Genomic DNA, 21,827 nt, shown 5'->3' with positions numbered 1-21,827 from the left:
CCTTCACAGTGGTGTGAAACACTCATAAACTAGAGAAGGTGTTTAGTCGAGACTAGCTGCAAAGCTGAAAGCAGAATCAAAGATACACAGCTCCCTCAAAAGCCCTGAAATACATTAATCCTGTCACATAAAATATTAAGAGAAGTGATTTCTACCAGATCTTGCCCTCCATTCTGTGGCAGATTTACAGATGTGGCCTTTAAAAATGCGCGTCTCAGAGAGAAGAATGCTGCGAGCACTTCCGAAATTCTGCGGGATCCTACAGAAGGGGTATTAGGTGTTGGACGCAGGAAATACTAAAACCTGTAGATGACAGTCGTGTTTCATGTGGCCATACTGACAACAATACTGTATGTGTGCTCGACTTCATGCTGAGCATACTGTATGATATTGAAGTAACATGACAGGGATTCTCAGTGCTTTGGCAGTACTTTGATGTCATACACATGCACGTTTTTTGCAAACGTTTGGTTGGCGAAGTTTTCTTTTGCCAGTTACATAAACCGTCACATATTCTTCATAAAAATCCGACTCAAACGCGCATCATTTGTCTTATTTTTTTTTTCCTGTGTACTTACAGTAGAAGAGACGTGATGTATGATAACTGAGTCTTATAACACAATAATTCGTGAAGACCTTTGAAGAGACCGAGAGCATTTGCGCAATATCATTAACTAGTTAATCTAATTTTACATTTAGTTCCTTTTTGCATCTGAACGATTTAAATACCTTTAACATGATTGTAATGCGCTTTTCTGCATTACTGTACAGTACTTTTTATATTATCATGTTTCCCTTTACATGGTATGAAACACATAGGCGTCGATTTCGGTGGGGACGGTGGGTATGCGTACCCATCAGATTTTGTCATGTGTCATTTTGTACCCACCACTTTTAACTTAAAGTCCATAATAATTTGACTTTTGGTTCGATTTTTTTTAAACCGTTTTCAGTGGTTATGAGGAGCAATATGAGAGAGAAATTTGGTAATCATTTTTCGTGTTCGCATTTATGAGGGGAAAAACAACGTGTCAGTTCTCGGTTACGGGCGTGAGCGCTCTGAAAGCGGCACTAAAAGACTGCTTTAAAACTTTCACAGAGACCTCAAATAGAACAGCTGTCTTTCTTTGAATTATATCTTAATTTTAATCAATGTTTCATGAACCAATTGCCTGGAAGTAAATATAGCAGAAAATCACGACATTGGAGGAGCCGGCGAGTGAACTGGAGTTCGTCTCATAAATGAACCGAAACTCAGCGTATAATGCACATTCACATTCACAGCGTATTTAGACACATTTAGACGCATTCATAATCATTACTTTTACCGGTTCTTTGTGGCAAGCTTTATGCATGCGGTCGTGCGCTTGAGTGCGGCTATATAGTAAACGCTCATTACTTTATACAAAGCATAAGCCTCTTCCTGGCATGCAATCTAATCTACTAGGCTACAATGTCAGTTGGTTCAACATATGTCAAATTAAGTTACGCGATATCAACTTATTTTTATAAGTTATAAACATTAATTTAAAATAACTTGAAGCGTATGTATAGTAGATATGCTTAAATAGCATTTAAACAAAGGAACTGCAAGGGTAGGAATTAAAACCCCACACGCTGGTGAAAACTGGAAAAAACGGTTTTCTTTTGATTCCCTGAGAGGAGATCGATTAGCATTGGGGGTTGACAAAGAATTGGCAGACCTGGGGGGTGGGTGGTTTGTAATTTTTTGACTCTGTGTCAATTGGTAGCAGCTAAAACAAAGACAGTGCAATTAATTACATCTTGGAAATAACTTCCTACATGTCATATTTATTTATACACTATAAAAAATATTTTTTTGAATTTGTAAGTAAGGTTAGCATTAAATATGTTTTACAAACAATTGGTTTACAAACTCTTGGAGGTTTGTGGTTACCATCATTCAGAAGAGTGGTGCTTGTGTTTAGACTTGTGTTTTATGTGATTAAATCAGGAAGATTACATTGGTTTCTTTTCAGTGTAGGACAGTGTGTCAACAAAATGCAACAATATATTATATTTATAAACATCGCTAAAACAAAGAGTGAATAAGAATTAAAAAAGTAATGATGTTTTTTTATGTTTTTATGCACTTTTAGTTTTGTTGCAATTTCACCAAAAGCTTATAATTAGGAAATACACACAATACGCTAAACTTATATTCTCTATATGTTAAAAATGTTGTACAAAATACGTATTCTTATATAATAAGAATAACAATTTGATACATTTATATTGCGCTCAAAATGATTTAGATATGGAAAGAGGAATTCTTCTCAACTACCACCAATAAAGTTTTAAAATTCTTCTTTAGAAAATATTATATTTTGATGTTTCTGCGCAAGTTCAGCAGACAGTGAGGTTCGGGTTTGTTCCGATCAGAGCTTGTGAGTGGAGAGCGCATTTCTGAATATTCTGCTCCGCTCGCTCATTCCGCAGGGTCGCTCGCTCAACCCAGATGTCCTGTTGCCTGGTTCGAAAATATGTGGAATAAGGGCTGCTTCCGACTAAAAGTTTTTTTTTTCTAGTCGACTAGTAGGCTAGTTGGTGATTTAAAGGGCACCTATTATGCCCCTTTTTAGAAGATGTAATATTGGTCTTGGGTGTCCCCAGAATGTATTTGTGAAGTTTCAGCACAAAATACCCCACAGTTAATTTATTATAACCATTTGAAAATGTCATTTTTGGGGCCTGTTTTAAAAAGAGCTGTTTTGGCGTCTACCACTTTAAATGTAAATGAGCTGCATATCCCCGCCCTGTTGCTGGACCCAGATGATGAAGAGACTCCGGCACAGAATAAACACGAATGAGAATGGACTAAACGTCTCGGAATGGTTATTTGATACATTTACGTACTTACAAAGTTTTAATCGCGTCCCTTTTGCCATTATGGATGTGCAACACACACACACACACACATACGAACTGTGATAACGTGCGCGCAATTTTTTGAAACTACACACACACACACACACACACTACTGTGAAGTACAAACTAATTTTTTTATTTATTTCTTAAGGGGAGGGAGATAGACGTTTATATAGCCTACTGTCTATGGAGATAGAGCAGACCTTAATTTATTTACATTTGTAAATGCTGCAAAAAAAATTATACGTGACATAAAACTGTCTGACGTTGTTTGTTGAGACATCCTATGACGACGACAATAAATAGCTTTAGACGCATTTGTTGTTGAACTGGCTGACATCGATTGAAATGACTATTTGCTCAAAAATCATAAAATACACTTACTTTTTCTGGAGGTGACGTTGGATCGCGAACAGTAGGCAACGATCCACACTCTAGGATTAACTTTGACCCTCGTTAACAGTCAGTCAGAAAATGAATCTCGTATTTAGGACGTTTAAGTGGTGCCTTTTCTTCATAAATAAAATCCATCCGCTGCGTTTTCAGTGGCTCTGATGTCAGTGAAGACTAGTATGTCCATTCTTACATCCCACAACACAATTCTTAGGAGACATTACCGGCTGTCGTTGAAACAATGGAGGATGCAGATCACCGAGGGCGGGGTCTATGCCAAAACCAGATGTCAATCAAATCACGTCGGCGGGGCTTAGCTCATTTCTACGTCACAGTGAGGAAAATCTAGAACAGGGAGTTCTGAGACAGTGCTTATGATTTATTGAGATAGTAAAAAAACTACTGGGTGGATTTTTATCATTCTAGGGTGGTTTTGCTCACACACTGCCAACACACATTTATGTTCAAACACCATGTAAAAGTGAATTTTGCATAATAGGTGCCCTTTAAGTCATTCGTGGATAAATCGCCCCTTTATATTAATGTAATTACTTATATAGTGAGCGTTTACGTAATATAACCACACTCAAGCGCACAACCGCACGCATAAAGCTTGCCACAAAGAACCGGTAAAAGTAATGATTATGAATGCAATGTCAATCAGATACCTCTTATTTAGTCATTTTTATTTTATTTTATAAGTCATAACTGTTGATCACCCTTTATATGGATTTTGTGAATATGAATATTTAAAAGATTTACAAACTGTCGGCAAGACCTCAAGCCAACCCCGGGCATTCTGAGACTAACGTGGAAAAATCTTTATGCTTAATGCATTAAGACAGTTCAATTAAAATATTTATTAAAAATGTAATGGCAATCAGATGCGCCCAAAATATAAATGCAACGCGTTGTGCTGCAACATTACCTCACAAGAACAATCCCACAAGAAATATCAGCACGAATTAAGAATCTGGGTAAGTCGCATAATTTAAGCCTTTCATTATGTTAGGATGATTTTGTGTATAAAATAAAAAAAATACTGCTGGGTTTTTACAGGCAGACGTGTATTATGCTCACACTAAATTCTCTGTTGCACTTAGTATAAATGCGCATTGCACGCACAATCATCTTAATAGCTGTACAAAAAAGTTATGTGCTGGCAAGAACGTCACTTTGCTGTTTTAATAAAAGCAATGTTAAATATTCTGCATGCACTCATCTCCTGGAAACCACAGCAATGACAAAGCATATATAAAAATTTGTAAACGTTGTCCAATACCCCTTCTTGTCTTAAGACAACTTTGATGAACCTTTTGGATTTACAAATATTTTCAAATGTCTGTATAATACAGTACTGTAAATATTTGTGTCTATTACTATTTATAATTTATATTTTATTGGATGTTTTCTCACAATCATGACATAATGTGAAGTAAAATAAAAAATCTAATGTAAAGTTGTTTTTTTATGCGCCACCTGGTGTATATTCTGTGAAGCGAAACACATTGAGGGAATTTGTAACTAGGCCCCCCCCGAAAGCACTTGCAGAATTCTGCGAGACTCTGCGAGACGAATTGCAGAATGCCGCGGGAGAAAACGTGCGTTTTTAAAGGCCACATCTGTACCAGCTCTGACAGAATCATCTGAATTCTGACTCAACACTAGGTATGCAAGTAATGATTACATCACTCAAGTATAAATTACTATAAAGAAAAAAAAAGCACAATTTAAGTGTTAACTTATAAGAAGTAGAATATACATATATAGAAAATACTTTATCCACTAAATATTATAATCCCTTGCAATTATTTGCATTACAGTGCAGTACCAGGTGTTCAAGGGATAATTCACCCAAAAATGAAAATTAGCCCATGATTTACTCACCCTCAAGTCATCCTAGGTGTATATGACATTCTACTTTCAGATGAATACATATAGAGCCCTGCACGGGCCTCAAATCTAGGCCCGAGCCCGGCCCTGGCCCGAGACGCTCAGGCCCTAGCCCCACCCGTGTCCGACAGCTCATCAGAATTATCAGCCTGAGTCCGACCCGAGGCCTTTTTTCTTTTTTTCTTTTTTTTTTTTCACAGCGGCAGCCTGCCCTATTTGCAGCCATTAAAATATGTCAGTTTTGTTAGTTATGTTTCTTTTCTTTTCATTTCTTTATTAAGTTCATTTAGACAAATGTTTAGAGCATTTAAAAAAAAATTATAATAAATGACGACCAAGCAAGCCGAGCCAACAGCGAGTAAAACATGTTTGATCAATTTAGCCTCTCAAATCAACGCTAATACTTTACTTGGCTACAATAAAATCCATAGATATAAAACACTTAAAGCATATCACACAGACAGTTATTTTAATGTTTTTTTATTAAACCACAGTGAGTAAATTTTTTTGAAATACTGAGGCAGGCTCAAGCTGCTCGCAACAGCGCTCGCAAACGAAATGAGCAATGGCCAATCTAAACAAATTAAATTAAATAAATCAAAAACAAACTTGCAGGTTATCTTACCTCAAAAATGCACCACAGAACATGGCCATTCTTTTTTCCAGTAGTTTCCAACAGTTAAACGAAAATAAAGTCAAACGAAAAGTTAGAACAGTCTCTTACAGAGCATCGTGGAGAAAAAGAATAGCATCCACAGTGGAAGATTTTAAGCCAGTCCTCTCTTCTATCACTCTGTGTGCGTGCGTGAGATTGTCATGTCAATCATATGTCAGTGTAATTATAAGATTATGAAAGTTATGAGGTTATTAAATGTCTTTCTATGTTTGTTTTTCTATCGTCGACATCAACTTCTCATATTTTTTTAATTAATGTCTAAAAATATAGAAAGAAGGATAACCCAAAAAAGGCCTGAGGCCCGGCCCGCATGTGAACTATGACGTGAAAATTGGCCCGAAGCCCGGCCCTAGGGGCGTAAAAAGTCGGGGCCCGTCGGGCTCAGGCTAAAATGCAGGGCTTTAAATACATACAATAGGAATTATATAAAAAAATGTCCTGGCTCTTCCAAGCTTTATAATGGCAGTGAATGGCTGTATATTTTTCAAGTCCATCAAAGTGTATCCATCCATGATAAAAATGCTCCACACGGCTCTGGGGGGTTAATAAAGGCCTTCTGGAGTGAAGCGATGTGTTTGTGCCAGAAAAATATCCTAATTTAAAACTTTATTGACTAAAATAACTAGCTTCCGGCCTTTATTAACCCCCCAGAGCCATGTGGAGCACTTATTTTACAAGAAAAGATATTTGCCAATGACCCTCAGGATCTGTAGCTCTTATTCTGATATTTAATGTTAGATCTTTCCTTTTCTGTATTGAATGTCACTTCAATATTACTCGATGAAAAAACACAACAACAATAAAATAGCACAATGACAGGGTTGATATGGTATACCCACGTTGTAACAAATAAAAAAAAGATATTAGAATTTTTCACAAAAGTTCTCACGCACTTTTGCCTCCGGCATCGTCCTGTCAGTCATCGCACCTCACTCTAGTCATGTGACTCCTGTGGCTCAACTTACCTCAGTATCTCTAATTTACAAGTTATATTCTTCAGTCCAGCACAGAGCAGCTTCACTCCTGAATCCTGAAGATTATTATTGTTCATGTTCAGCTCTTTCAGATTGGTATCTGATCCAAGAACTGCAGCCAGAGCTGAACAGCTTTTGTCTGTTAAGTTACAATCATTTAACCTACAATAAGTCACAACACAGAATTAGATGGAACACATACAATACATGTTCTATATACAAATATTAAATACATTTTCCATTTATTTTTTACATAAACAGCACATACAGCAAAGAGGCTGAGTTAAACTAACATTCCTCTTCATATGAATAAAATATGTCTTCTTTTTTTTCTTCCTCAAGTATGAGTATGAGCTAATATATATAAAATTCTATATAAGTCATACAAGTCTGGTGTAATTTTATATTTTGTCTTAAGGTTGGATAAACTGTCTCCACACACACACACACACACACACACACACACACACAAAAGCTTTACAGGTATAGGTTCATGTTTATGATGGGGAATCACTATAGGGTAATGTAGATAAATGCATTTTTCAGATGAGAGCTAAACATGAGAAAATATATTAAAAGACTTACAGGGCTCTTCTGGAGGTTTTGATGACTGCCGATAATCTAATGAGACACTCGTCTGATTTCTTGAATTTCTGAAGCTCAAACTCCTCCAGCTCTTTCTCTGATGTCAACAACACAAAGGCTAAAGCAGACCACTGGGCAGGTGAAAGGTCACCAGATGAGAGACTTCCTTTGCTAAGGTGGGTCTGAATCTCCTTCACCAGAGTCTGGTCGTTCAGTTCATTCAGACAGTAGAACAGATTGATGGATCTCTCAGCAGGAAGATCATCTTCTAATTTCTGCTTGATGTACTGAACTATTTCCTTGTTGCTCTGGTCATTGCCGTCTTGCTGTGTCAACAGACCTTGTAAGAGTCGTCGATTGGACTGGAGTGACAGACCGAGGAGGAAGCGAAGGAAAAGGTCCAGGTGTCCATTGTCACTCTCGAGCGCCTTGTCCACTGCAGTCTTGAGAAAATCAATCATGGTTTCATTTCTGTTTTCCTGTTCTGTAGACTCATGCTCAAACACACTTGTCTTGTTGATGTCTAGAAACAGATGTGCATAAAGGGCTGCAATAAACTCTTGAATGCTCAAGTGAACAAAGCAGTACATGGTACCAAGAACGATCCCTGTTTCCTCCTTAAAGATCTGGGTACACATGCCTGAGTACACTGATGCCTTATAGACGTCAATACCACAGGCTTCCAGGTCTGTGTCATAGAAGATCAGGTTGCTGCTTTCCAGCTGATGAAATGCCAGTTTCCCCAGTGAAAGGATGGCGTCTTTATCCCAGGAAACATCTGGTGTGTATTCTCCATCATACTTTCGGCGGCTCTGCTGGATCTGAAAGCGGAGAAAGTGTGTGTACATTTGTGTCAGAGTCTTGGGAGTGTTTACAGTATTTGATTCCTGCAGTGTTTTAGAGATCTCATCAGCCTGAGTGTTTTTCACATCATTATTTATTTTCTGGAGAACAGTGGCTGAAATCCAGCAGAAGACTGGGATGTGGCACATGATAAAGAGACTCTTTGATTGTTTAATGTGATCTAGGATTGTGTTGGCCTGATTCTCATCCGTGAATCTTTTTTTGAAGTACTCTTGCTTTTGTGCGTCACTGAATCCTCGTATCTCTGTCAGCCGGTCGATACAGTCAGGAGGAATCTTACTGGCAGCTGCTGGTCTGGTGGTGATCCAGATGAGAGCAGAAGGAGGCAGATTTCCCTTCATGAGGTTCGTTAGGAGAACATCCAGAGAGGCTGGTGACGATACATCACGCCACGTCTCATTACAATCAAACTTCAGAGGAAGGCGACATTCGTCCAGTCCATCAAGGATGAACAGCACTTTGAATTGATTCCTTCTTGTAAGGTTCAGTCCTTTTGTCTCTGGGAAAAATTGAGTTATAAGGTCCATCAAACTTAGTTTTTCTTTCTCCTTTAAGTTCATCTCTCTGAATGGAAGAGGAAATATGAAGCTGATATCTTGATTTTCTTTTCCTTCAGCCCAGTCCAGAACAAACTTTTGCACAGAGACTGATTTTCCGATGCCAGCGACTCCTTTTGTCAGTACGGTTCGGATCTCCTTGTCTTGTTCAGGTGCTTCAAACAAATTTGTGCATTCAACCTGTATCTCTTGTGCTTCATGACGCCTGGAAGCAACTTCAATCTGTCTCACCTCATGTTCAGTATTGACCTGTTCACTGCCACCCTGAGTGATATAGAGATCTGTGTAGATGTTATTCAGAAGTGTGGAGTCACCTTGCTTCGCAATTCCTTCAAACACACATTGATACTTCTTCTTTAGGCCACATTTCAGCTGAGGAATGAGGAACAGCTCATCTAAACACAGGAACAGACAATAGATAGTTTTAGTCTTATTTTTCTCTCCTACATTTATAAGAGACAATCTGACAGATGATCATGAGTCTCTTACCTTCTAGAGCATCAGCAGCTTCATCTTGCTTCATCTCTCTCAGGTAATGTAGTGTGAGATCAAGAGCTGCTGATTTGATACTGGATCTGTTCTCATTAAAGTCCTTCACAAAGTGTTGTGTGTTCTCTTTTTGTAATATTTTCTTTAACTTCTCCAGCTCATTCTTCAGAAATGTGATTATTTTGCTCTCAAGATCCTACAAACAAAAGTAAGAGAAAAGACAGAGTAACACAATTTAAATTGCAAAAAAAACAAACAACAACAACAACAAATTGTTCATCTACATTTGGTCAACACTATTTATTCAATAATTATAATGCATGTACATAAAAAAATCCAGTTAAAAGACTAACATGCTAACCATGTTGTACTAAATGTGTTTAAAAGAAAAATAAATGTTCAAGAAAATGTCTATAAAATTTCTTTGTTCAAAAACATATTTGTTAGTTAGAAATATTAAACATTTATAAAAATGTGTTTTCCTACCTGGAAGATCCCTAGAAGATTGTCTTTGAAATTCTTGTGGTTCCTGTGAGTCTGAACGTCTGAGTTTAATGTCTCATATTGAAGCCTGTAATCAAATTAGTAAAATAAAATACTAACTGATATATTACAGAAAGAGAAATAAGCATTAACTGTGAATACTCTGATAAATATTTGATCTAAACAGGTTTCATGATTGATATTCACTGATGCAACTTTTAAACACAGTCAACACGTGACAAAAAATTGTAATATAAAATACCTTTTATTAGATGATGGTGTTTTCTCACTGAAGTTTGGTGGATCACCTTTAGACCGATCACTCTTCAGAGACACAGAGCTGGACACATGTGAGCCTGATCTTACACTGATGACACAAAGAACAGAGAGAAAACACTTTACAGGAGATGCTTTAGTCTCATTTGAAAATGTATAATTTTGCAAATAGTGATCAAATGCAGTATAGCTGTGTGTTTGTTCATTTATGACCATGGTTGGATGGATGGACATGTTTAGTTGCATAATTTATTTTCCATAGTGAATTTATGCCTCCTTGTGGCTGCCTGTGTAATTGTGTTACTGGAATGAGTTTCATAAATCCCCTTACACAGTCAAGTTCAATCACATACACCACTGTGGACAAATAATACAACCCTATAATGTAATGCAAACACACAAAATACCTTTTATTAGATGATGGTGTTTTCTCACTGAAGTTTGCTGGATTACCTTTAGACCGATCACTCTTCAGAGACACAGAGCTGGACACATGTGAGCCTGATCTTACACTGATGACACAAAGAACAGAGAGAAAACACTTTAGTAAAGGAGGATCAACTGTGTGTGAAACACATTTGTGTCTTTATCTAATCCTCCACAGAAATACACACACTCACATAATCAACAGTTTTATAGTTAACCATCATTTTATTTACTGGCTCACATTAGTTTAACAATTTCTTTAATATACATGAGTGAGATTAAATATGTTGAGGATTTAAAAGATACTTGACCATAATTTAAGAGTTATTTTAGGTTATTAACAAATTATTAACTGTGATATTTTCTATAGAGCAAACAGGGTTTTATAGACAATGTCAGTGTTAATTTAAGAAGTTGTGCAAAGCATTTGCAAATATAAAACAATGCTTAAAGTTTAATGTTATTGACAGGGAAACACAAAGTCCAGTCGGGTTTAAACTGATGAAAACAGACACAGTCTTACCTGTGTTTCTCTGAGAGACTCCTCTGAGAGAGAGAGTCCTTTCCTCTTTCCTCTGACATACTGCAGCTAAACTGACACTGAAAACTGATCAGCACTGCTTTCTGAAAACACTCAATCCTTCAGCATCACCTGGAAATGACACCATTTTACACAGATGAAGAACATCTTATTTAAGACAACAATGAAGAATGCTGAGTTATCATCAACAACAGCAACAGCAAAAACAATGTATAAAATAAAGTGAGTTACAGACAAATATATTGCCATTAGGGGTGTCCATGGTTAACCGATTAACCGTTAAAAATTGCGTAACCGAGTGAAACATTTTGCTCGGTTAAGTGGCGTCAATGGCGTGCATTGAATTTAGTTGTAATACATTTTTGCACCACCAGAGACCGCTAGACCAGTTTTCTAATATGAAGCGGGCAAAGAAAGCGCGCGTCCGAGAGTGAAGGCTGTGCGCGAGCCAGAAACAAACATAGTATCCGCGCCACTGATCGCAGCACAATAATATCTGTCTGCAGAGCCGCAGAGCCACAGCTTTACCCCAGCAGTAAAATAAGGGACACTCAAAATATTTGTACTGTACAACACAGTGCATATCATTTTAGCATATGCAGTTAAATATGTGTACAAAAGATAAAGGTTCTCAGACAAACACATTTGGGTCATTTTGTGGAAAAAAATTTTTTGCCCAAAGTTTCCTTGCCTGCAGCTCATATTACAAATATCTTAATATCCTTTTAGATTCTAATTCTTATCAAACTTTTCTTTTGGTTTCTTAATTTTTAAGGCAGAATATAGAATAAAGTTAATTTTAAGTCCCAATATATAGGGAAGTTTTCAATGGTCGCACATTTTCTGAAGAAGAAATAATGTTGAAACTAGAAATTTATCTCTTTTTTTTTCTTTTTTATCAACACAATTGCACAAATTACTGAGTGCCATAAATAGTATTTTTCCTAAGTTTGTGTGCCTGTAACTCTAAAAGTAATATCTTAATATCCTTCTATATTCTCATTCTTAATAAACTTCATTTTAAAGGCCCTATATGGTTCAATCCCATAGATATGATGTGGCTCCATGTTCAAATTGTTGATTTTTTTTCAATATATAGCTACACCAACGGATACACCAACAGATAGCATATTATTGTATCATCAACCTCTATTCAAAACAATAAACATAAAAGGTGTATCTATCTATAAATTACAGAAACGTCTGTCTGTCTGTATGTCTTTATGTGTGTCTGTATGTCTGTTATTCGCATGTCTCTCGAACCGTTAGTCCGTTGGATTTCAAACTCGACAGGTGTCTTGCTACGGGCACGAGTAAGTGCAGTGCCAAGTTTGACGTTGTTTGGATGACAAATGCAAAAGATATCGTTAAATATATCGGTAAAAGAAGCCCCAAGAAGGTTGTGGTTTAAAAATAAACATTCTGACATAAACACTTGGTCAGCTACAATGTTTACTTCTGAATATTATAGTTTGGTTCCAAAACGTGATAAATCCATTTTGATTAGGCTAATTTGAGTAAAAATGTGTTTTCTTTACCAAGAAAGTGGCAAGATGAAAACCACTATTTTCTGTTTCAATCTTTCACATAGCATCTTTAGGTTATAATAACATAAAAAATTCAAATCCAGATTTAGATTTTCAAAGATTTATTATAAAAACGGATTATTTTTTCCTAAAAATGCAATAAATTCATGACACTTTTTTTTTTTTCAAAATGCAATTAATCCATTGAATCAATATAAAAGTTATTTTTTATCATATTGAAACTGTTGAAATCAGCCATCGCTAAGAAATATCTCCTGAACTTTTTTGACGGCGATCAGCTCACAAAAACTGATTTTGCACGGGCACTTTGCACTGCTCCCTGAATCGACGCGCTTATTCATTTGTGGATGTTAACTGAATCTGAAAGTCAGCTATAATGTTTACTTCTGTATATTATATTTCATTCTGGTGCGCTTAACGTTATCGCTACTGTGTAATAGTAGCCTATGCTATTCACCAACTAAACATATCCTATTCAATGCGTTCACAGTCTCTTTCACGGCCATCATTTGTAGTAGCCTATTCACAAACTGTTTGCTCAAGCATAGCGTTTTCTCGGAGTTCACTGTGTGCTTGCTTTCTACCATGCACAAATAAAAATGTCTCTGAACTTTTGCTGTGTAATTGTAACAATGAGCACTCAAACACACCAAACCAACAATTACTAAAAACACATTCAAAAACTGATTTTGCACGGGCATTTTGCACTAGTTTTTATTGTAATTTTAGTGTATTTTTTGTCAGGAAGATACATATAGATGGTGTTGGAAACTCAGAATCGAAAGACCAGGGCCCGTATTCATAAAGAATCTTAACGCAAAGAGTAGCTCCTAGTGACGAAATTCTAAGAAAATTCTTAGAAATGTGGGCGTTTACTCTTAAAATTAAAGAAAAACTCCTAGTAAAGAAAAAAGTAATTCAGAAAGAATCTTAACCCTTAAAAGAGGTCTTAAGGTCAAAATTGTTAGGAGCACGGATGAGGACTTTTAAGAGGCTTAAGAGTTTCTTTAGCAGAGGAGAAAATGGCAGAAAGACGAAGGAGAAGAAATGTGTTGCAGACAATGGATGACAGTGAGTTAATGCGACGCTATAGATTAGATCGTGCAGGGATCATGTTTGTGACTGATCTTATTAGAGACGCGCTAACATCTCCGACACAGCGCAGAAATGCCATAGCGCCAGAAATGAAAGTTATCACTACATTACGATATTTGGCAACTGGGAAAATGCAACAATGCAGTAGTGATGATTTGGGTCTGTCACAACCTTCTGTAAGCAGAGTGATCACACAAACAATTACAGCACTTTCAGAACCTCTTATTGTTTCGCAGTTCATTTCGTTTCCACTGGACATTCCCACCTTGCAGGCTCAAAAAACTGCATTTATGAATATAGCAGGCTTCCCTGGTGTTGTCGGAGTAATTGATGGAACCCACATCCGAATTATTGCACCGTCGGAAGACGAGGATGTTTATGTTAATAGAAAGAGGTACCACAGCATAAACGTTCAAGTTGTTTTCGGTGCAGATTATAAGATTGTAGACATTGTTGCAAAATGGCCCGGCGCAACACATGATGCCAGGATACTGGCAGAAAGTGGCCTGAGACATCTGTTTGAAGGACGTCGTATTCCAGCAAATTGCCACTTGTTAGGGGACAGTGGTTATCCTTGTAAACCATGGCTCCTCACACCTTACCTCCGTCCTGACCAGGGGTCACAGCTAAATTACAACAGGTAACAGTGACAACACATACACTTAATGTGTGTGGACTTCAAATTTAGAGAACAACAAATGTGTTGCAGTAGTATTTGTAGGCTACTCTACTTCCCATAAATAACCTACCATTTTGTTTTGAAAATATCAACTGAATTCTGTTAATTTTCATTAACTCACAGAGCTCACAAGAAAACACGAGCCGTAGTTGAGCGGGGTATTGGTCAACTAAAGAGGCGCTTTCACATTTTGCATGGAGAGGTGCGACTGGCACCAGAAAAGGTCTGCAAAGTGATAACAGCCTGTGCAGTGCTTCATAACATCTGTAAAGCTAGACAAATTGCAGACCCTCCCACGGACAATCGGGCTGATGAAGAGGATGATGAAGAATACCCTCCACAAGGGAGGGATCTGTCCCAAAGTGGGAATCCTTACAGAGCTCAGTTTACTAATTTGCATTTCATGTAAGTTACTGTGAATGTAATATAAAAATCGTGACTAAACAGACACACCTTAGCCAACATTTTCATTAGAAAGATATTATGAAGACACAAAAAAATATTATTTGTTATTAGTTTTATTTTTGAGTAGCTCAATTTTTAGTTTGTAGTACTCCTCCTGTAGATGGAGTACTATTTTCTGCTGCTTTAGGACATCCATCTCCATCTCCAGTTTTTTGTCTACTAGGGATGGTGTTGGAGCAGCTGCGGTGGCAGCAGAAGGCAGGGAATGAGGCGCTTCGGGCTGAGGGTCGCCCACCTGCGATGTCGACGGTCCCCATTCCTCTGCTGAAGGCTCTGTGCTACTGAAAGGAGAAAACATTTAATCTCTGTTATTTAAAATAAATGTAGGCCAATTTTTTTTTTTTTTTTTTCAGTTCATAGAATGCCAGATAGAAATGGCCTTGCCTATGTTAAATAAAAATGTGTCTTTATATTGTGTTACTTGGCTGTTGGTTTATTAAAATTACCATTTTTGTAGTTCCACCAGCTGAATCATTGAGCTGTCTGTGCCCTCCTTCAAACCGGTGATACTCGTTTCTGAGTGACCTAAGATGTTAAAAACGGTTTGGGCTACTTGGGACAGCTGTTTAGCAGGTGGCCCCCCCCCTAGAAAACAATACAGTGGACCACATGTACAGTAGGCTATACATATATAATTGTTAGAGATAAGTTTGCCAGCGTACAAAAAAGTGTTATAGCACTCACCTGTGCGTGAAGACTCCCGCTTGTGTGCTGCAATTTCCTCTCTGGCTTTTGATTGCAACACATACCAGCGTTTCTCACAGTCTTCATTGGTGCGCACAAGCAGGGGGAATGAACCGTTAATAGTTTGTGCTATACGCTCCCATGTCTGCTTCTTGTCCCGTGCTGTGACACCCGGCCCGAATTTTCCTTTAAGAATGGCCTTGTGTTCCTCCACTAACTGGGCTAACAGTAAACACTGTTCCTCTGTCCAGTTGGGCTTTCTCGCCCTTCTTGGTTTTGATTCCATGTTTGATACATTAAAACCAACATTCAAACCACCACTTAAATAGACATGCCATTAATCAGTGTAATTGGAAAGAGTGGAACAATTTTTATCATTCTAAGCCAATCAAATACCTTTTTAGGAAATTAACAGCATGGTAAATAAAAAAAAGGATTTATATACACATATATAATGTGTGTGTGTGTGTGTGTGTGTGAGAACGGTCAAATAAGGAAAAATGACACATGTAATTTCAAAGTGAAGGCTTAGAATAGACCCTTTACTTAAAATCACTCTTTTTTTCCTTCTTGGACAACCAACCAATCACAGTCTTCAAAAGATTGTGTCATACATAGCAACGGGGTCAACCCCGCCTCCTCACTAAGATAAAAGTTTTTGTCTTTTCCTTACTCAGAGTTGCTCTCAGATCGTTCCCGAATTGCTCTTAGGCTAAGACTCCTACATAAAAGTTTTTAAGCTAAATTAAGAGTTTTCTGAGAGGATTCTTAGATTCTTTATGAATACGGGCCCAGGAGACTTGGTTGTTTCTTCAGCAAGATTGTTTATTGAAAACACCACGAGCTGTCGGTCGCTGCAGTCACCAAAGTCTGAATCTGTGAAATGTTTTCTTACAGTTTATATACATTTAGGGGCAGGAACCAAAAAGACAGGTTTTAGGAACCGGTTCTAGACCGAGAGTGCTGCCCACCCTAATTCACTCAGCATATCTATTCAAATGCTGAGACCCGAGTACAGGACTGGCAGGACTCTCTTGTTAAAACACAAAATCCGAGAGCCTTTAAGATTTTCAGTAAAACAGGACTGACCGGAGTCTTTTGCTAGAAAACTCTGATAATAATAACGTATACCTAACCTTAACATGCTAAATTCAATGTAAACCTAAATTAAACATTTTAATAAATTTGGAATCCCACAATGGCATAAAATTTAAAAGCAAAGTAACTGAACGTCTTTGAAATTACAGCAAAAAAAAAAAAAAAAAGCATTTAAACAATGGCAGTTACAATTTTGAACTAGGTCTAAATGTTTTTGCAACCACGTATAGCCTAAATAAAGATAAAGATAAAGAGTACTTAGATGATTAGTATGGGCTGCTTTTGGTGCTTGAAATTGGCTATGGTAGGCTATTAGTTACTTTAATGTAAAATGTTTTTTCTCTATTTAACATTAACTTACAATAGTTAAAGATGTGTGATAACGTCTTCCCTCAGGTAGATTGCATGTTTTCTTGCGTTACTCATGTATAATCACATTGTTTGTATTGTAGTCGCCTAAACTGATTAGCTGGAATCAAAACGCGGACAGTGAAAGAATGGATTTGCCGTTAGCGCGCGTCCCGATGGCTGTGAAGCGGGAGCGACAGTCAGTAGAGGATTCTGCTGGGTCTTAAAGCCTACCTTGAACGTATAATCAATCGTATAATTGCTAATCAAACAAAGATTTGTCTAAAAAAAAAAGGTTAATTCTCAATGCCTGATTATGTATGCCTGAAAATACGGGACAAACTGCGTTCCGTATGGCTTTCATACGGGACGTTTCATTGTTGCCTTAAATACGGGACGATTCCGTATTATAAGAAATGGTTGGCAACCCTACTTCCTACTGAAATAAACATTTAGTGCAGCCGCAGCGTAGCCTACATCAAGATGTTAGGTCTGGCAACTCACCATAGACACACATTATGGTGTCATTCCATTGCGAATACAATATAGCGAATACAACCCCGACAGGCGAAGCGGAGGGATCTTGAATCAGCATGAAGGGGTTGTATTCGCTATAACAACCGCCTCGCTCTACATTATCCCGCTTATTACATGGCAACCTACCAAATAAATCAATAATTTGAGACAAAATATTGATTTAAAAAGGAGTTTATTGATTTATAAACGATTGTATTGCTATATATTGTTATACTTAGCAGCAGCCTGTTATAAATAAATAAATGGTAAATAGTATTAAATAGTATAAAGATAAATAGTTTGACACTATATACGTGTTAAGCCTGCGTCATCTACAGTTTCATGACCAAACTAGTGATTTATAACACAAATCTTCACCTTCATTACATTAAAATAGATCATAATCGTGTACAGCAGTTGTCGACCAGATTTGATGGGATTAAAAGTTCTATTGAACTCATCAGTGATCATAAGTTTGAGCTTCACTTTTTATTTCACGTTTGTCTCTTATTTGAAATCTCACGTCTTAACCTGTAAGCCAGCTTCCCCGCTTTTGAAAAAATCCCAAGAATGAACCTTTGCACTAAAAGCATAAATGGTCTCATTTGAAAGCAGAAACATGGCAGTTTATTGTAAAGTCAGAATTAAGTATTGTCATAATGAATAAAATAGTTGTAATGTTATTTTTTATTTATTTTTATGGAAAGAAAATTTAAGTTGCCATTGTTTTAAACTAGAAATGCACTGCAGCTGCCACATTCCTGGCCATGTTATATTTCAAGTCTAAAGGCCCGGGCATGGGCGGCACTAGGGGAGGGGCTAGCAGGTGCTTCAGCACCCCCAAGAAAGACCAAAGCACCCCGATAGCACCCCCAGGAGGAAAATGCTTAACGTGTAATTAAACGTTGCGTGCATATTCTGGGCTCATCTGATTTTTTGTACATAGCATAGCCTACTTTATGATTTAATATCATAATGATTAAAAAATGCACGCACAATTATCCGTGAACTTGATTTGAACAAATGCTTTCAACTTGTGTGTGCAAAATTCAGAATTAAATGAATGTGCAGCAAATAGAGAGTCTGTAGGCCTACTATACTGTTGTGGCCATTAAATAAGCGCATTTAGTTCCCTTACGAGAACGTTCTCTCGTACTGCGTTGCAAAAGCTGTGGGAAAACTCCTTTTCTCGAGAATATTGAAGCCTTTATTTTAAAACGCATTGCTGCAGCACAGGCGAGAGCATCAGGCTCGCGCGAGCGTGCTGATAGGCTGTGCTGAGGCAACTGCACGAACCAATGGCGGATCAGCAGAGGCGCGCAAACCAATCAAGGCGCTTGCCGCGCTGTCAGTGTCAAGCGCGCGAAACTGCACGTGACAGCAGAGTATAAATACAGGAAGAATCCGCCATTTGACAGATTTAATCTCCTTCAGCTCTCGACTCACCTCGTCGCTGATCTTCTCCGGAGTAAGCCGCTCGTCGTCGAAAGGCCTTCCAGCGGAACAGCTTCGCATCCCGGCATCTGCCAGCTGAGCGTTTCCCTGTGGCATCCGACGAGTATCCTTTTTTCGCATTATCTATAAGAGCAAATCGCTGTTTTCACAGCGCGCGGTGTTGTTACTAATGCCGCTCTCCATCTGTGAATCCTGCGGGGTTCCCCTGCATGTGTCTGATAGACACACACAGTGTGCTGCCTGCCTCGGCCCTGAGCACGCCGAGTCAGCGCTCACTAAAGGCGGCTGCCTTCTCTGCGACGGGATGCCTGTTTCTACTCTCCGCTCGAGACTCGCTCTCGCTTCATCGGTGAGTGAGTGATCCCGCCCATCTTCCGTCTTCGGCGCCCCGCGAGCCCCGTAGGAAGAAGCGGCGCGATCAGAGGCGTCCTGAACGCGGTGAGTTTAGCGGATGCACGCCGGGCCTTTCTCCACGTGCTTCGCCCACGCCCTCTTCTCCAGTTCTGTTCTCTCAGAGCGACCAACGCCCCTCGTTTGAAGCGGCGGGACTCGTCTCTTTTGGCGGATCTGCTGAGGATATGGATGACGCAGTTTCCGTGGCGGCATCTGAGAGCGAGGGTTGGTCGGGCTCCGCGGACCCCGCCCCCCCCTCTCAGTTGGATCCTTCTGACACTCGAGCGAACATCGACGCCGAACTCTTCCGTGTCATGTCTCGCGCTGTCAACGAGTTGGGACTCGACTGGCTTTCTCCAGCTGAGCCTGCCAGAAGCCGCCTCGACGAGTGGTACCTGCCGGGGCGCCAACAGGCCCCTCCTCAGCGCGCCGCTCCTTTTCTGCCTGAGGTCCACGAAGAGCTCACTAAAAGCTGGCGCGCGCCCTTCTCAGCGCGAACGCGCTCATCTGCTTCTTCAACACTCTCCACTGTTGACGGCGCTGAAGAAAAAGGTTATGTGTCTCTCCCTCCACTGGAGGAGGCGGTCGCCGCACACTTATGCCCTCCCACTGCAGGTAGTTGGAGGTCTAAGACCGTGCACCCGTCCAAGCCGTGCAGGACCACTTCGGCCATTGCCAGCCGCGCTTATGCTGCCGCCGGTCAAGCCGCCTCTGCACTTCACGCCATGGCGACCCTTCAAGTCTTCCAGGCTAAGCTCCTCCGCTCGATGGATGAGTCAGGCCCTGACCCAGACACCTTTAAGGACCTCAGAAGTGCGACGGATTTGGCGCTACGGGCCACAAAGACCACTGCTCAAGCCCTGGGCCGCAACATGGCCAGCCTGGTGGTTTTAGAGCGCCACTTGTGGCTGAATTTAACTGAGATCAGGGACGCAGACAAGACCGCCTTCCTCGATTCTCCAGTTACAGCATCTGGTCTCTTCGGCCCATCTGTCAGCGGCTTCGAGCAAAATTTCTCACTTGCATACATGTCAGTTCGAGCCTACGACTCTGGACGTTCCAGATATGATAATGCCTCTGGCTTTGCGGGCTCTAGCTTGGCAAGCTATCCCCGGAGTCTCAGAATGGGTGATGAACATCATAAAGCGCGGTTACTCGCTTCAGTTCGCCCGCAGACCACCGCGTTTTCGCGCGGTTATACAAACTACGGTAAGGAGCACACTGAGTCATGTCCTCCGCACCGAAGTGTTAAGTCTGCTGGCAAAAGGGGCCATCGAGAAGATCCCCCCTTCTCAGAGCGAGTCAGGTTTTTACAGCCGTTACTTTCTTGTTCCAAAGAAAGACGGCGGCCTGAGACCCATTTTAGATCTCAGACATCTGAACAAGGCTCTCATGTCACGGCCGTTCAGAATGCTCACTACCAGACATATCCTGGCGCAAATTCACCCAGGCGACTGGTTCTTCTCAGTGGATCTAAAAGACGCTTACTTTCACATTCAAGTGAACCCCCACCACAGGCCATTCTTGAGATTCGCCTTCGAGGGGCAGACATACCAGTACACAGTTCTACCATTTGGACTGGCACTGGCACCTCGTACATTCACGAAGTGCATGGATGCAGCTCTCTCCCCCCTGAGACAGCGGGGAATGCGCATTCTGAACTACCTCGACGACTGGCTCATACTGACTCAGTCAGAGGCGGAGTCCCATACTCACAAAGCCTGGCTCCTCAGCCATCTGGAATGCCTAGGGCTCAGGGTGAATTTTTCCAAGAGTATTCTGTTGCCCAGCCAACGTATCACGTTCCTGGGAACAGTTCTCGACTCCGTACTTATGAGAGCATGGCCCACATCGGCCCGTGCTCTATCGATTCAGCGGTTTGCCGCATCGTTCATAGAGGGCTCTCACGTACCCCTCAGAACGTTTCAGAGGATCCTTGGCCTGATGGCCTCAGCATCATCAGTACTCCAACTTGGCCTACTGCACATGCGTCCTCTTCAGCTGTGGCTAGCACCTCAGGTACCACCCCACGCCTGGCACTCAGGCCGCTTGAATATCAAGGTGGATCAGCGCTGTATTCGAGCCCTGGCCCCTTGGAAAAACGCCAGCTGGTACCAGCAGGGCGTAAGCGTGGGGGTGGTCTCAGAGAGGAGGGTTATTTCGACAGACGCTTCCAACTCAGGTTGGGGAGCCCTGTACGAGGGCAGGCCTGCCTCCGGCCTCTGGTCGAGCTCGGAGAAACGCCTGCACATCAACTGCCTCGAGATGAGAGCAGTTTTTCTAGCCCTGAAAGCCTTCCTCCCATACCTGGCTGGACACCACGTTTTGGTCCGGACGGACAATATGTCGGTGGTCTCTTACATAAATCGCCAGGGCGGCCTCAGGTCCCACAACCTGTTTGCCATAGCCACACAGCTTCTGCTATGGGCTCACACCAACCTGCGCTCGCTCAGGGCAGCTCACGTGCCGGGCACGTTGAACACAGGGGCAGACATGCTCT

General features: G+C 40.2%; 2 protein-coding genes across 2 annotated transcripts in view; both read right to left on the bottom strand.

Annotated features, from left to right (window-relative positions):
- The window catches only part of LOC307161782 (NACHT, LRR and PYD domains-containing protein 12-like), a gene marked incomplete at its 3' end in the record, with an annotated part of 32,001 nt that extends 20,846 nt beyond the window's left edge, over positions 1-11,155 (bottom strand). The window contains exons 1-7 of the mRNA XM_079876726.1: positions 11,030-11,155; positions 10,488-10,592; positions 10,067-10,171; positions 9,808-9,892; positions 9,322-9,517; positions 7,412-9,227; positions 6,818-6,988 (exon numbers count right to left, since the gene is read on the bottom strand). Coding sequence (XP_079732852.1) covers positions 6,818-6,988; positions 7,412-9,227; positions 9,322-9,517; positions 9,808-9,892; positions 10,067-10,171; positions 10,488-10,592; positions 11,030-11,088 — 2,537 coding nt within the window. The 5' untranslated portion in view covers positions 11,089-11,155. The remainder of the gene's footprint in view (positions 1-6,817; positions 6,989-7,411; positions 9,228-9,321; positions 9,518-9,807; positions 9,893-10,066; positions 10,172-10,487; positions 10,593-11,029) is intronic.
- The window catches only part of LOC307161679 (uncharacterized protein), a 396,018-nt gene that overhangs the window by 208,886 nt on the left and 165,305 nt on the right, over positions 1-21,827 (bottom strand). The window lies entirely within an intron of this gene.

Source organism: Squalius cephalus, assembly GCF_949319135.1.
Source record: "Squalius cephalus genome assembly, chromosome: 7".
In the NCBI taxonomy this organism is placed as follows: domain Eukaryota; kingdom Metazoa; phylum Chordata; class Actinopteri; order Cypriniformes; family Leuciscidae; genus Squalius; species Squalius cephalus.
This window is presented reverse-complemented; position numbering and strand designations above follow the sequence as displayed.